The sequence below is a fragment of the Thamnophis elegans genome, chromosome 10 (genome assembly GCF_009769535.1).
Source record: "Thamnophis elegans isolate rThaEle1 chromosome 10, rThaEle1.pri, whole genome shotgun sequence".
NCBI classification, from domain to species: Eukaryota; Metazoa; Chordata; class Lepidosauria; order Squamata; family Colubridae; genus Thamnophis; species Thamnophis elegans.
The window spans coordinates 65,025,490-65,041,797 of record NC_045550.1 but is presented as its reverse complement, the minus strand read 5'-3'; the positions used below and the strand labels follow the sequence as shown (position 1 = coordinate 65,041,797).

Genomic DNA, 16,308 nt, shown 5'->3' with positions numbered 1-16,308 from the left:
TGCGCCCCTGCGAACTACCGCTTGAATGATGCTTTGGCAGAAGCACTCGAGCAGGGTGTCAAACTCAATTTCATTAAGGGCCACATCAGGGTTGCGTTTGACCTCGGGGGGGGGGTCGTGGCCAGGGTGGGTGTGGCCAGCTCGACATCACTTGTGTTGGGGTTACCTCCAGTGGCCTCCTGCACTGTTCTGCCAGTGAAAACGGAGTTCAGTTTTAAGACCCCTCCGGTCTTGACTTTGCTATCTCTGCCTGGAGGCTAAGCTGGTAGAAAACCAATATGAGTGGCCAGCAGGGGTGGGTTCCTGCCAGTTCTAACCTCTTCTATAGGTTCCACAAATCTACAGTGCCGTTACCTGCCCGTCCGCACATCATCAAGATGAAGAGCGAGAGGAGGAATTCTGGGAGTTGAAGTCTACAAGTCTTAAAGTTGTCAAGTTTGAACACCCCTGGGGTTTTTTCCCTAAAGGGTTAGGGGTGCAAGGGTCTTGTAACTTGACAGCTTTAAGGCTTGCGTGCTTCAAATGCCAGAGTTTCTGAGCCAACATTTTGGTTGCTAAGCAAGAGCGTTGTTAAGTGAGTTTCACATTTTACAAATTGGCCACGCCCACAAAGTCACATGGCTGGTAAGCCACTCCCACCTGGTCACATGGCCGGAAAGCCACTCCTACCCGGTCACATGGCCGGCAAGCCACTCCCACAAAGCAGGCCACACCTACAGAATAGGTTTTAAAAATCCAGAAATCCAGTTTTTTCTATCTGTTGCTTTGTGAAGAGAAGATTGTGCGAATATATTTTTAAAAAGAGATTGAACCAGGGGTGAAATTCAGCAGGTTCTAACAGGCTATGGAGAACCAGTAGCGGAAATTTTGAGTAGTTCGGAGAACCGGCAAATACCACCTCCGGCTGGCCCCAGAGTAGGGTGGGAATGGAGATTTTGCAGTATCCTTCCCCCTGGAGTGATGAGGGAATGGGGTTTTTGCAGAATCCTTCCCCTGCCACACCTACCGAGCCACGCCCACAGAACCAGTAGTAAAAGTTTTTGAATTTCACCACTGGATTGGACAAACATTCATCTGAAATGGTATAGTGCAGAATCCCCAACTCCCAGTCCGTGGCCTGGTTCTGAGTACGGATTGTGCCCACATCCATGCACACTTACTCCTGATGTCCCCAACCCAGCTCTGGCAGGTAGGGCAGTTTCTTGATCCGGATGATGCTGTCGTAGAGGGAAGGCTGCAAACTCTGGGCCACAGCATTAGCCAGGATCACCGCAATCATAACCGGCAGGATGTGTGAGATCTGTCCGGTCAGCTCAAAGACGATAACGGCGGTGGAGACCGTGTGGGTGACGGCCCCAGAGAGGGCAGCTGCACCTGGGGAGGAAGGGGGGGGGGGAAGCCGTGTTAGAGAAGAGCAGTTTTTTGCATTAGGAGATGGTGAAGGCATCTGATTGGGAAGATGACCCGCTGGAAGTTTGGTGGGACCCAACATTTGAGATTCACCCACCCACCCACCCACTCCATCCATCCCTCCCTCCCTCCATCCATATATCCCTCCATCCATATATCCCTCCATCCATATATCCATTCATCCATCCATCCATCCATATATCCATCCATATCTATCTATCTATCTATCTATCTATCTATCTATCTATCTATCTATCTATCTATCATCTATCATCGGTCCATCCATTCAATCTACCCACAGCCATCCATCCATCCATCCATCCATCCATCTATCCCTCCATCCATCCATCCATATATCCATCCATCCCTCCATCCATCTATCCCTCCATCCATCCATATATCCATCCATCCCTCCATCCATCTATCCCTCCATCCATCCATATATCCATCCATCCATCCCTCCATATATCCATCCATATATCTATCTATCTATCCATCCATCCATCAATCTATCTATCTATCTATCATCGGTCCATCCATTCAATCTACCCACAGCCATCCATCCATCTATCCATCCATCCACCCATCCATATATCCATCCATCCATCCATCCATCCATCCATCTATCCCTCCCTCCCTCCATCCATCCCTCCATCTATCCATCCATCTATCCATCCATCCATATATCCATCTATCCCTCCATGTATGTATGTATGTATGTATGTGTGTTTGTGTGTGTGTGTGTGTGTGTCTGTCTGTCTGTCTATCTGTCTATCTATCTATCATCGGTCCATCCATTCAATCTACCCACAGTCATACATACATACATACATACATACATACATACATACATACATACATACATACATATTTCCATCCATCCATCCATATTTCCATCCATCCATCCATATTTCCATACATACATACATATATCCATCTATCTATCATCTGTCCATCCATTCAATCTACCCACAGCCATCCATCCATCCATCCATATATCCATCCATTCATCCACCTATATATCCATATATCCATCCATCCATCCATCTTATATGACCACCCATCTCACTTGCAGGTGAGTGCATGAGCTGTGAACATAGTTAAACACTACAAAATTGTTAAAACTTTTATTAGTGATGCCACCGAGGTGGAGGTCTCCAAGCACTATTTGAATCTCACTCCGCCAATTTGTGACACTGAAGGCACCAACATTGAAACATCTCTCTTTCTTTGTTACTATTTTAACGTTCTTTATTTTCTTCTTGCAGCCCCAGAAATAGGCCCAGCAAACATTTGTGTCAACCAACCCTCCTGAATTATTATTATTATTTTAAATAGAAGAAAAGTTGCTTCTTACCTACCACTGCGTAACCCCCTGGCACAATTCGGTAGATATTGCTGTCGGTGTGAATGCCATCGGGGAACCAAGCTGCCATGCTCTCACCCATCAGCCTCCCAAAAGCTGCCCCTGTTGCAAAGAGAGGGAAAATCAGAAGGCTGGGAAGGGAGAAGACTGGTCTGACCTTTCTCAGGCTTGGAGAGTGGCCAGGCCCATATCTATCAGACACCGCAATACTTGGCAAGAATGCAGGAATGAACTAATTGTCTCCTGCAAACTCCACTCCCTTTTCGCTCCTCTTTTATTCCCTCTGGGAGGGGCCATTCATCATCCACCTGTGGCCTTACTCCCAAGTCGACCCTTGTTCCTTAGCTCTTCCCTTCGTCTGGCAACTCTGCACATGTGCATATCAGGAACAGGCTCCAGCTGTTCTTCTGCCCCACTGAGGTCTGACTCCGAAGGCAGCTGATAACTGTCAGACAGTCCTCGCCCCATCTCTCCCTCTGACACAGAGCCCTCATCAGAGCCTTCCCCAGGCTCCAGGACTGGCCCATCTTCCTCCCCAACCTCCCCACTGTCCCAATCTGCTGTCAGCTCCATTGGGTGCTGGCAGGCCACAGCAAAGACGGACAGATGACGGACTTACTCTGCTCTTGGGAAGAATGAGGAACCAATTTTCTGGGTCTGGGAGGGAGATCAAAGGAAACCCACTATCTATCTTCCCACAAGACAATCCCCCCCCTCCAAATAAACCACTTTCAATAACATAATAACAGCCTATCCTTTCCTATTCTACTCCATTCCATTCCAATCCACTCATTTTCTCTATTCTATTCTATTCTATTCCACTCATTTTCTCTATTCTATTCTATTCTATTCCACTCATTTTCTCTATTCTATTCTATTCCATTCCATTCCACTACTCCACTCCATTCCATTCTCTATTTATTCTATTGTATTCCATTGTGTTCCATTCCCTTCCATTCCATCCCATTCTATTCCACTCATTTTCTCTATCCTATCCTATCCCATTCCACTCATTTTCTCTATTCTATTCTATTCTATCCCATTCTATCCCATTGCTTTCCATTCCACTCATTTTCTCTATTCTACTCTATTCTACTCTACTCTATTCCATTCCATTCCACTCCTCCACTCCATTCTCTATTTATTCCATTCCATTCTATTCCATTCTATTCCCTCCCATTCCATTCATATTCTATATTCTATATTCTATATTCTATATTCTATATTCTATATTCTATATTCTATATTCTATATTCTATATTCTATATTCTATATTCTATATTCTATATTCTATATTCTATATTCTATATTCTATATTCTATATTCCATTCCATTCTATTCCATTCCACTCATTTTCTCTATCCTATCCTATCCTATCCTATCCTATCCTACACATTCCACTCATTTTCTCTATTCTATTCTATTCTATTCTATTCTATTCTATTCTATTCTATTCTATTCTATTCTACTCTACTCTATTCTATTCTATTCCATTCCACTCATTTTCCCTATCCTATCCTATCCTATTCCATTCCACTCATTTTTCCTGTTCTACTCTACTCTGCTCTGCTCTGCTCTGCTCTCACCAGACTAGGATTATCTATATTTGCCTGGAAAAGGAAGGGTTCAAATACAGGCCAATATCAAGAAAAGCAGTAGCTCCAAATTGGGCATGAAAGAAAGAGGGAGGACAGGCGCAGGGGCTGAACTTACCAATGACAAAGACGGGCATGAATGCCCCGCAAGGCACAGGGATGGTGGTCGCCAAAGCCGACATCCAGAACTGAAGGGAGACAGAAAGACAAGTGTTGATTAGCAGAAGGTGGTCTTCCTTGGTTTGGGGTCTTTCAGGATGTTTAGCTTACAATCCCCATTGCCTCCAGCCAGCAGGCCTGTTGGTTGCCCTGGCAGTTCTCGACTTACGACCATTCATTCAGCGACTGTTTGAAGTTACGACAAGCACTGGGAAAAAAGTTACCTCCAACTGGTCTTCGCACGTAACGAATTGACCATTGCAGTTACAATACAATAGCAGAGTTGGAAGGGACCTTGGAGGTCTTCTAGTCCAACCCCCTGCCTAGGCAGGAAACCCCATACCGTTTCAGACAAATGGCTATCCAACCTCTTCTTAAAGACTTCCAGCGTTGGGGCATTCACAACTTCTGGAGGCAACTTCTGTTCCACTGATTCATTGTTCTCACTGTCAGGAAATTTCTCCTCAGTTCTAAGTTGCTTCTCTCCTTGATTAGTTTCCACCCATTGCTTCTTGTTCTACCCTCAGGTGCTTTGGAGAATAGTTTGACTCCCTCTTCTTTGTGGCAGCCCCTGAGATATTGGAACACTGCTATCATGTCTCCCCTAGTCCTTCTCTTCATTAAATTAGACATACCCAGTTCCTGCAACCGTTCTTCATATGTTTTAGTCTCCAGTCCCCTAATCCTCTTTGTTGCTCTTCTCTGCACTCTTTCCAGAGTCTCCACATCTTTTCTACATCGTGGCGACCAAAACTGAATGCCGTATTCCAAGCGTGGCCTTACCAAGGCCTTATAAAGTGGTATTAACACTTCACCTGATCTTGATTCTCTCCCTTTGTTTATGCAGCCTAGAACTGTGTTGGCTTTTTTGGCAGCTGCTGCACACGGCTGGCTCCTATTTAAATGGTTGTCCATTAGGACTCCAAGATCCCTCTCACAGTTACTACTATTGAGGAAGGTACCACCTATACTGTACCTGTGCATTTCGTTTTTCTTGCCTAAATGTAGAACTTTAACTCTTTTCACCATTAAATTTCATTTTCTTAGATAGTGAAACTGAAAGGTGCATTCGTGCACAAACGCATGTATGTGCCGACATGCACACACACCGATATGCCTGTGTGCATGCACAAAAATGCACGAACGTGTGCATGGGTAGAGATGCGTGCAGGCGCAGCATATCCCAACACTGGTAGTGCGGCAAGAAAGTAACATCCTTTTTCTTTGGTGAGCTTCTGTTTCATCATTTGCAGGGAAACAGAAGCTCACCAAAGAAACGCCGCGGAGATCTGGCGCGCGACGGCCAGCAGAGAGGACTAAACAGAGTTTGCCATCACGGTTATAGTCTACTGCGATTGAGATAAACTGGAAAATCCATCCAAATTTGATAAAGATATCCGTCTCAGCCTTCTCATTATTTTAACTTTGTCATCGTTTATCTTAATGTGGCAATTGAAGCGGCCTTGTTAATCCACCTCTCGTGATCTAGGATTAACTGACGCGCTCTTGACTTTATTCCTTTGTTCTATTTGTCTTCCAACGATCCAATCTGACTGAGGTATTAATTTTAATTTATCCATCTCCTTCCTTCCTTCCCTCCCTCCAGATGCTTCCCTGCCTTCTGCAATCATTTTATGCCACTTCAATCCTTACAAAAAAAAAAATTCAATTCCCCCCCCCCCCCACACTGATATGCTACTCATAAAAATTCTTTTTCTGTCACACACACCCTATACCCCCAAAGTAGATCTATAAAGTTAGTCTGATGTTTAAAAGGGCAAAACAAACTCCCCTTCCCTTTGAGGATTAATTTCCAACTGCAGGTAGTCCTTGTCTTACGACCACAGGGTCATAAAAGGGGGCGAAACACACTTGGTCTCGCATAGCCACAGGCATTTTGGTCCAAAATGCCTGTGGCTACCTGAGACCAACTGCGTTTCGCCCCATTTTACGACTTTTTGGCCACAGTTGTTAAGCGAATCACTGCAGTTGATAAGTTAGCAATACCGTTGTTAAGTGAATCTGGCTTACCCATTGACTTTGCATGTCAGAAGGTCGCAAACAGCCTGAAAATGGCCCGAAAAACAGCCTGAAAATGGCCCTGAAAACAGCCTGAAAATGGCCTGAAAAACAGCCTGAAAATGGCCCTGAAAACAGCCCGAAAAACATCCTTGAAAATGGCCCTGAAAACAACCTGAAAACAACCCGAAAAACAGCCTTGAAAATGGCCCTGAAAACAGCCTGAAAACAACCCAAAAAACAGCCTGAAAATGGCCCTGAAAACAGCCTGAAAACAGCCCGAAAAACATCCTTGAAAATGGCCCTGAAAACAACCTGAAAACAACCCGAAAAACAGCCTTGAAAATGGCCCTGAAAACAACCTGAAAACAACCCGAAAAACAGCCTTGAAAATGGCCCTGAAAACAACCTGAAAACAACCTGAAAAACAGCCTTGAAAATGGCCCTGAAAACAACCCGAAAAACAGCCTTGAAAATGGCCCTGAAAACAACCTGAAAACAACCTGAAAAACAGCCTTGAAAATGGCCCTGAAAACAACCTGAAAACAACCCGAAAAACAGCCTTGAAAATGGCCCTGAAAACAACCTGAAAACAGCCCGAAAAACAGCCTTGAAAATGGCCCTGAAAACAGCCTGAAAACAGCCCTGAAAATGGCTTGAAAATGGCCTGAAACACAGCCTGGAAAATGGCCCTGAAATCAGCCAGAAACCAACCTGAAAATGGCCCAGAAAATGGCCCCAAAACAGCCTGAAAAGGGCCTAGAAAATGTCCTGGAAACGGCCCTAAAATGGCCTAGAAAACAGCTGGGAAAGTGCCCGGAAAATGGTCTGAAAACACCCACCAAATGTCTCGAAAAACAGCTGGAAAATGGCCTGAAAATGGCCCAGAAAACAGCTTGAAAAATGACCAAAAATAAAAAGGCATGTGCACACCAATCAGCTGATCTTTGGGTTTTCGGTGCTCCGACACGCGGACACATGCACACATGTGCACACTTTCCGGTTTGGGCACTTGGTCCCGAAAAACTTCACCATCATTGATTGAAGTGATTTCAAACTACGTGAGAAAGAATCGCATATTCGTCCATTCCCTCATAGCGAAAGGGCTTTCCCAGCCCTTAGAAAACTAGCTGATCAGGAAGAAAAGCCGAATCTAATTTCCCCCAAGTCGGAGGGTTGGTCGACTCGTGACCCGTCAAAACCGCGTTCCACAAAAGCGCGGTCGACGAAATCGCATATGTGACGTCATCACAGCGCGACGAAAAAGATCGAAAAATTGAAATAAAAATTAAATTACAGCAAGCCGATTCACATAAAGGTAAGCATTAGGTTAAGGGTTAGGGTTAGGGTTAGGTTAAGGGTTAGGGTTAGGTTTAGAGCGTTAGCGTTACGTTTAGCGTTAGGTTAAGGGTTAGCGTTAGGTTTTTCGTTGGGTTAAGGGTTAGGTTTAGGGTTAGGTTTAGGGTTAGCTTAAGGGTTAGGTTTAGGGTTAGGTTTAGGGTTAGGTTTGGGGGGGTTATGGTAAGGTTTTCGCTTTATTTTTACATTTTTCGATCTTTTTCGTCGCGCTGTGATGACATCACATACACGCTTTCGTCGACCGTGATTTTGTCGTCCGCGGTTTTGTGGTGGAACCTGGTCGACTTGCTTCATCTGGTTACTGAATTATCCCATTTTGAGGGCTGCACAATGCGTTAAGAGCATAATCTCATCAAGCAGATCGGTTTTGCAATCACAAGCTGTCATAAAAGACTAATAAAGGATCATTGTCAGCCAACGGAGGATGATGATGATGTACCGTTTCCTTTTGTTAAACTTTTTGCTCAAACTTGTTAGGTGAATATTCTCTTTATTGACAAAAACGCTACCATTGCAACCTCCTTCTCGGTACTTCCTACAAGCCTGACATCTTGTCATTTATCAAGAAAACCAGAATTCACGATGGTGTGGTTCAGATGTGGTATTCAGCAGGTTCTGACCACTTCTGGAGAACCGGTAGCGGAAATTTTGAGTAGTTCGGAGAACCGGTAAATGCCACCTCTGACTGGCCCCGCCCCCATCTATTCTCTGCCTCCTGAGTCCCAGTTGATCGGGAGGAAATGGGGATTTTGCAGTATCCTTCCCCTGCCACACCCACAAACCCATGCCCACCAAGCCACGCCCACAGAACCAATAGTAAAAAAAAATGAATCCCACCACTGAATTGCAGCCTTCTTCTCAGTACCTCCTACAAGCTTGACATCTTGTCCTTTATCAAGAAAACCAGAACTCACGACGGTGTAGTTCAGATGTGGTATTCAGCAGGTTCTGACCCATTCTGGAGAACCGGTAGCGGAAATTTTAAGTAGTTCGGAGAATCGGTAAGTACCGCCTCTGACTGGCCCCGCCCCCATCTATTCTCTGCCTGCCGAGTCCCATCTGATTGGGAGGAAATGGGGATTTTGCAGTGTCCTTCCCCTGCCACACCCACCAAGCCACGCCACCCCTACAGAACCGCTAATAAACATTTTTGAATCCCACCACTGGCGTAGATCCTATCCCTTTATTCATCAGAAAGTGTCCCAAAGTGTTTTTTTTTCAGAAGGCAACTGGACTTTCTTGTTGTGTTTTTTTCTTTTGAAGATGTTTCACTTCTCGTCCAGCAAGCTTCATCAGCTCTGACCGGATAGTGAAGCTTCTTGGATGAAAAGTGAAAACGTTCAAATCTGATGCTGCTTAGCTTCCAAGACCGGATGGGATCGGGCACATTCAGGTTTCTCGGCTCCAACCTCTGCAACAGCTTTGGGTAGGGCTACCACTTGGACCATCATCCCCTGCCAACAGGGCCACGACTCTATTCCTTCTTTTACTGCTGCTGCTGCTGCTTTTCTTCCCCTTCATTTTGACACGCCACCCCTCTGGCCAAGCGGACCTCCAAGCCTCCTGCAGCTGGGGGGCAGGGGAAGCAGCCAGCCATGCATTTCCTGCACCGGGTTGCAAGTTGCTAGCAAAGTAGATCCTTGGTCACGGAGCAGCAGGGTAGAGCCGCCTACGATCTGACCTAAGCATAGTACATAAAATTGTCTGCTACAACATCCTACCTGTCAATGACTACTTCAGCTTCAACCTCAATAATGCACAGGCAAACAATAGATACAAACTCAAGATAAATTGCTCCAAACTTGATTGCAGAAAATACGACTTCAGCAAGAGAGTGGTCAACGCCTGGAATGCTCTACCTGACTCCGTTGTTACATCCTCAAACCCCCACAGCTTCAACCTCAAACTGTCTACCGTGGACCTCACCCCACTCCTAAGAGGTCCGTAAAGGAGGTTTGCATAAGCGCATCAGCACGCCTACCTCCCTATCCTACTGTCCCCATTTATTCGTACCAATTTCCTGTGTTCTTATTTATGTTTATTTTTATTCCTGTTATCTTGGAAAAGAGTAACAAAGTAATAAATAAAAGAAAGAGGGGGAGGCCATAGGAGAGATGGGGGTGCCAAAAGGGGAGGGGGAATGAAAAAGAAGGGGTTCCAAAAAATAAATAAAAAGCCTACAGCACCCGGTATTCCCAGGCGGTCTCCCATCCAAGTACTAACCAGGCCTGACCCTGCTTAGCTTCCGAGATCAGACGGGATCGGGCGCTTTCAGGGTAGTATGGCCGTAGACAGTTTAATAGCTCTTTGCTGCGGCTTTTAAGCTGCCTCTCGGCTCCAACCTATACAACACTTTTGAGCAGGGCTACTACAGGGACCATCACCCCCTGCCAACAAACCCATGACTGTATCTCTTCTTTTACTGCTGCTGCTGTTTTTCCTCCCCTTCCTTGTGGCACGCCGCCCTTCTGGCCAAGCGGAAGCCCAAGCCTCGTGCAGTTGGGCTGGGAGAAAAGCAGCCGTGCATTCCCTGCACTGGGTTGCAAGTTGCAAGCCAAGTAAAGCCTTGATTCCCCGGGCGAGGGTCTCGGAGTAGGAGGGAAAGGGAGAGGTCTTGTAGGCCAGGCGAGATGGGGGTGCAAAAAGGGGAGGGAGGGAAAGAAGGGGTGGCAAAAGCCTACAGCACCCGGTATTCCCAGGCGGTCTCCCATCCAAGTACTAACCAGGCCTGACCCTGCTTAGCTTCCGAGATCAGACGGGATCGGGCGCGTTCAGGGTAGTATGGCCGTAGACGGTTTAACGGCTCTTCGCTGCGGCTTTTAAGCTGCCACTCAATAGTCTGCAAAGCGAGCCACAAGACTGCAACGCGGACCCATCATCCCCTGCCCCCTAGGCCCTTCTGTTCCTCTTGCTGCAGCTGTTTTTCTGCGCTGCCCTGCAAAGCCATTTGGATCACGCCGTTCATTCTAAGCACGCGGATGCAAAAGGCTTGGCCACCCGATCTCCCCCCCCCAAAAGGGCTCGGAGTGGGGAAAACGTAGCGTTGCGTTCCCTGGATGGGCTGCAATTTGCTGGAAAAGTGGAAGACAGGCTGGGATGGGAAGGGCTGGGAAGCAAGCAGGCAAAAGGGTTTTTTTTAAAGGTTAAAAAAAAGCGGTCTTAGAATGGGAAACGCAACCAACAGAATAGAATAGGAATAGGAATGGGAATGGGAATAGAAATAGGAGTGGAGTGGAGTAGAGTAGAGAGTAGAAATAGGAATAGAATAGGAATAGGAAAGAATAGAACAGAATAGAATAATAGGATAGAATAGAATAGAATGGGAATAGGAGTGGAGTGGAGTATAGAATAGGAATAGGAAAGAATAGAATAGAATAGAATAGAATAGGAATTGGAGTGGAATAGAGAGTAGTAATAGAAATAGAATAGGAATAGGAAAGAATAGAATAGAATAATAAGATAGAATAGAATAGAATAATAGGATAGAATAGAATGGGAATAGGAGCGGAGTAGAGAGTAGTAATAGGAATAGAATAGGAATAGGAGTAGGAAAAAATAGAATAGAATAGAATAATAGGATAGAATAGAATAATAGAATAGAATAGAATGGGAATAGGAGTGGAGTGGAGTAGAGAGTAGTAATAGAAATAGAATAGGAATAGGAAAGAATAGAATAGAATAGAATAGGATAGAATAGAATACAATGGGAATAGGAGTGGAGTTGAGTATAGAATAGGAATAGGAATAGGAATAGGAAAGAATAGAATAGAATAATAGGATAGAATAGAATAGGAACTTTGAGGAATACTTGGCCTTGGACTCTGATTTAATTTTGGATGTTATTTGGAACCCTGACATTAACAATATCTCAATCATGGAACCATCAACTCAGAAAAACCATCAAACAGTAAACAACAAGCCAGTTAAGGATCTAAAAATCAGAAAACAACACTCCCGCCAACACTGAGAGGGAAGCTACTCTATATAAACAAAAAAACAACCTCCCCCTTCTAGCACTGATGACGTTACCTAGTTGGGTAATGAAACGTATGCTAGAAAACAACCAAGCTCGGACAGCATCAAGAACTCCACAGTACCAACAGATTTTTGGAAATTAGAAGCTCCTATTCCCGGATGCCATTTGGGGGAGACATCCCAGGGAGAGAGAGGGTTATTTGTCCAAAGTCACAGCACATACCTTCATAAGGATGAAAACCACCAAGGTGACAAAGACATTGGCCCGGGGGTGTTTCCAGGCTTCTGAAACCCCACCGAACTCGAATTCTTCTGCCAAGCCCTGCTTGGCCCACGTGCGGTTATCAAACAAGGTAACCAGGGTTTCCTTCTGGGTGAGCTGAAAGAGGGGGGAAAGGGAGAAGGGGTTAGGGGCACAATAACTGCAGAAAGTTTTTTGTGGGTTTCTCCTGGGCCCTACAATTCAAGCAGCCAGAACCTTGGCTTCCATTCCCAGGAGGTTAAACGGTGGAACGACTTGCCTCCAGAAGCCGTGGGTGCACCAACCTTGGAGGTTTTTAAGAAAAGACTGATATATATATATATATGAATTGAATACTTTAGAACTTTTTGTTTTAAAATGGATAAGGATAACAATGAATTTATGTATACTTGATAGAGGATTGTCGAGGACTCCCTGCAATTGCAGGAAGCCAGATTGGACGGTCTGACTTTGGGGATTCAAAACTCACCTGGCCTGCCATGAATTGCCCGAAACCGGGTGGGAAAGTCAGCGTTGCTATGAGGAAAGTGACAAGAGCAGGAAACAGCAAGCGCCTGCCGAGACCACAAGAAAACAACACAAGGTTACATGAACCCACATCACAACTTTGCTTCCTGCTTCTTCCCCCACAAACCCCACAAGCCCACTGGAGGTGCTGAATGTACATTTAATTTGATGTTAAAAGACTAGAAATTTATGGGCGTTTAAGGTTAAGCTCTGTGATATTATTATTTTTTAAGAACATTTTTTTATTTTTTTAATTCTCCTACACACCATTTTAAGTATACATTCACAGAATTGTTGTTCTTTACATTTATCATTCTTATACATTTATTATTTCATTTATTAGGTTATAATATACAGTTTGGGTTGCTTTGTTTACCATCCCTTCCTCCTGTTTTAACACCACCTTATTTTCCCTTTCTTTTCTCCCTCCCTCTCTTCTCTACTTCCTTCCTTCCTTCTCTCCTTCCCCTTCCTTCTTCCCTTACCTTTCTCCTACTCCTACTCTTCCTCTTCCCCTTCCTACCCTTTCTCCTTCTCTCCCTCTCCCTCCCACCCTCCTCTCCTTACCTTTCTCCCCCGTCCCCAATTTCCTTTCATTCTCTCCTCCTCTCTCCCTTTTCTCCCTCCCTCCCTCCCTTCTCTACTTCCTTCCTTCTCTCCTTCCCCTTCCTTCTTTCCTACCTTTCTCCTACTCCTACTCTTCTTCTTCCCCTTCCTACCCTCTCTCCTTCTCTTCCTCTCCCTTCCACCCTCCTCTCCTTACCTCTTTCTTCTTTCCCCTATCTTCCTTTCCTTCTCTCCTCCTCTCTCTCTTTCTTTTCTATTATTGTAGGTGTCTCTTTCAGGTTTCAGTTTATGATTCCTTAGGATGGTATTTACGCAAACCCAAATATAATTTCATATCATTTCTTATTCTGTTACCTTCGCTAATCTAGCCTAACTATATTCTCCCACTCTTTATGTCTCACTCTTAGATATATACTTATATATTTAATACTTTCTTTTCTGTTTTCTGCTTCTTCCCCACCAAGCGGTGTAGCATTATCATGGTGATAGTTTGCAATATAGATATGATTGTGAACTATGTGAAGTGATGTTCCAACTCAGTCCACACTTTGTCCATAAAAAGATACATTTGGGGCGGTTTGGGGAGAATGATAATGGAATTGTTACGTAAGTGTTGTGGCCCAGCAGGAGCCATTGGAGCTGCAAACAGACTCCGCCAGCGAGGGGCCTTATGAGTCGGCTCTAGAGGATGTGGAGGACCCTGGTTCCGACTCAGAGCAGGGCGCAGAGAGGCTGGTTGGCCATCAGGAGGCGCCTGAGGCATGGAGCAGCGGTGAGAGTCGAAGGGAGTGTGCTCCTGATGTCAGGCCTTGGAGTAGTGATGAAGAGACAAGGGAGGTGGTCCTGGATGCCCGGCAATGCCGGGCAGATCGACGTAGAGAGCAGCTACACAGTTACAAAAAATAATTGGACTCAGCTGATTGTAATTAGGCTCCTCTCAAGATTATATTTAAAGAGAGACTGGGAGGAGCCTGGTTTTGCAGGATTCAACGTCATTCCTAACGCTGGAGAAGCTGTTATCTGTCGAAGTCTGAGTTGCTGCCCTTATCTGTTTGTTATGCTTGGCTTTCAGCCACCGAGGTTTTGGTTTCTTGCTAATAAAGTGCTGTGAAATTCCAGTTAAGCTTGTCTCGGCATTCGTTACTGGATGGAGGAGGGGGTCAGAACACATAAGTATACACTTAAAAGGACGACGTATGTAAAATTATTTGTATGAAAGGTGATTCTTGCAAATGTAATGATGAACACCGTCAAAATTAAACTGAACTTGCTCAGATGCCGAAATACACCATGTAAGCTGAGCGGAGAGAGTGGAAGTGGGGGGGGGGGGAGATGAGAGGAGAGGAGGGGAAGAGAGGGGATAGGAGAGAGGGAAGTAGAGGTGAGGAAAAGGGTAGGAGAGAGAGAAGGAGTGGAAAGAGGACAGAGGAGAAGGAGAGAGGAAGGGGAAGTAGAGAAGAGAGAGATGGCAGAGGGAAGAAAGAAAAAAAAATCCATGGGCGTGGCCATGGTGGGTGTGGCCTAGCCGGTCTCCTGCACCAGGATGCTGTGGGTGGATGGGCGTTTTCACCCTCCTCAGGCTCCGGAAGCTTTTCTCGAGCCTCTGGAAGAGCGAAAATGGTCTCCTCAGCCTCTGGAGGCCCTCTGGAAGACAGAAACGGGCCGCATTTCCGGCCTTCTGGAACTTCCAGGAGGGGGCATCAGTTTTTCGCCCAGCCAGAGCCTCCGCACGGGCCCTGCACTTACCTGGCATCCCAAACGGGCCATGTGGCGACTCCTGGGAGGGGAGAGGAGGGCAGGGCCAGCCAGGAGGTGAGATTTGCGGATTCACTGATCATCAGCTGTTTCAGGCTGCAGGGATTGCCATTGCCTATTGCCACTTCCGTGCCCCATTTTCGGCCTCCACATCCCATTTTTTTCCCTCTGTGTGCCCTGTTTTTGGCCCATTCCGATCCCCGCCGCCTGGAATGGTTGGAAAATGGAGTGTGGATGCCAAAAAATGGGGCATACAGAGGTGGCAGTAGGCTATGGCAATCTCTTTGGGAGACCTGACAATCAGCTTCTTGTGCTAATCAGGCTGTGCTGAAACTGAAACAGGCTGCTTGCTGTTTGCTGCAAGGAGGCAAATTGCTGGGAGACAGAGGCAGAGGGAGGATTTTTTTTCTTCTTTTTCTCTCCAAAAGCTAGTCTTATACTTTGGAGCATCTTATACTCTGAAAAATAGGGCAATTTCTTGCCCTTTCTGGGAGGGGACCAGAATGAAACTCTAGTTTTAGTTCTAAAATAGGCATCACATTTTTTAAAAATTATTAATAAAAGCAGACCCTCATCCACACATGGGAAGTGATGCCTCCCTTCATAGGCATCTTCCCTTGATGTGAAACCCACTGACCCCAAACCTGGGTCTTTGCACGCCTTACTTTTTCATCAGGAAGCGGTTGATGGTTTTTTGTTTACGCATGAATTGCACAATCTTGCGGTTGAAGTAGACAAAGAGGGCTCCCCCGAAAGCCGCTGGCAATCCTAAATGAAAAAAAGAGGGGTTAGCGGGGAGAGGAGAAGGAAGGCTGATTTGGTAAGAGGGGGAGGGTCCATATCCAGAGGCAGGGGAGGCCCCACAAAAAGCGAGTGAGGCTCACCCGATCACGGCAAAAGCCGGCAGCTCCTGCAGATCAAAGGGGAAGTCGAGCCGGAAGCGGGTTTTGAAGAGAGCTGTGATGGTTTCTGAGGGAAAGAGAACCAGCTGGAGTGAGACATGACAAGACTCACAATTCAGACGAAGAGTTGAAATGTGTTTGAATATTAGGAGCTTGGGATGGTACCATGTTTACCCAAAAATAAGATCCAGTCTTATTTTCCTTTGGGCCCCCAAATAAACACCAGGTCTTATTTTTTTTATTTTTTACTTTTGCCTTTATTTGTATGCCGCCCTTTTCCCTAAGGGGACTCAGGGCGGCTCACAATTCAAAAGGGAGGGGGAAACAACAAACAATAAACAATACAGCATATTAAAAGAGAAAAACGCAACAATCACACAATTCGAGTGGGGCTATAATCTTAACCCCAGGCCAGCCGGGACAGCCAGATCT

At 45.7% G+C, this 16,308-nt stretch overlaps 1 protein-coding gene and 2 non-coding genes across 3 annotated transcripts in view; all 3 read right to left on the bottom strand.

Moving 5' to 3' along the window:
- The window catches only part of CLCN2 (chloride voltage-gated channel 2), a 95,178-nt gene that overhangs the window by 27,486 nt on the left and 51,384 nt on the right, over window positions 1–16,308 (bottom strand). The window contains 7 exon segments of the mRNA XM_032225127.1: window positions 1,161–1,374; window positions 2,768–2,878; window positions 4,490–4,559; window positions 12,107–12,262; window positions 12,615–12,699; window positions 15,640–15,733; window positions 15,839–15,943. Of these exon segments, the coding sequence (XP_032081018.1) occupies window positions 1,161–1,374; window positions 2,768–2,878; window positions 4,490–4,559; window positions 12,107–12,262; window positions 12,615–12,699; window positions 15,640–15,733; window positions 15,839–15,943 (835 nt within the window).
- On the bottom strand, window positions 10,083–10,201 carry LOC116514463. The gene has a single exon (XR_004256108.1). It is a non-coding gene; the product is annotated as a 5S ribosomal RNA (ribosomal RNA).
- Window positions 10,583–10,701, bottom strand: LOC116514467. Its single transcript, XR_004256111.1, has one exon. It is a non-coding gene; the product is annotated as a 5S ribosomal RNA (ribosomal RNA).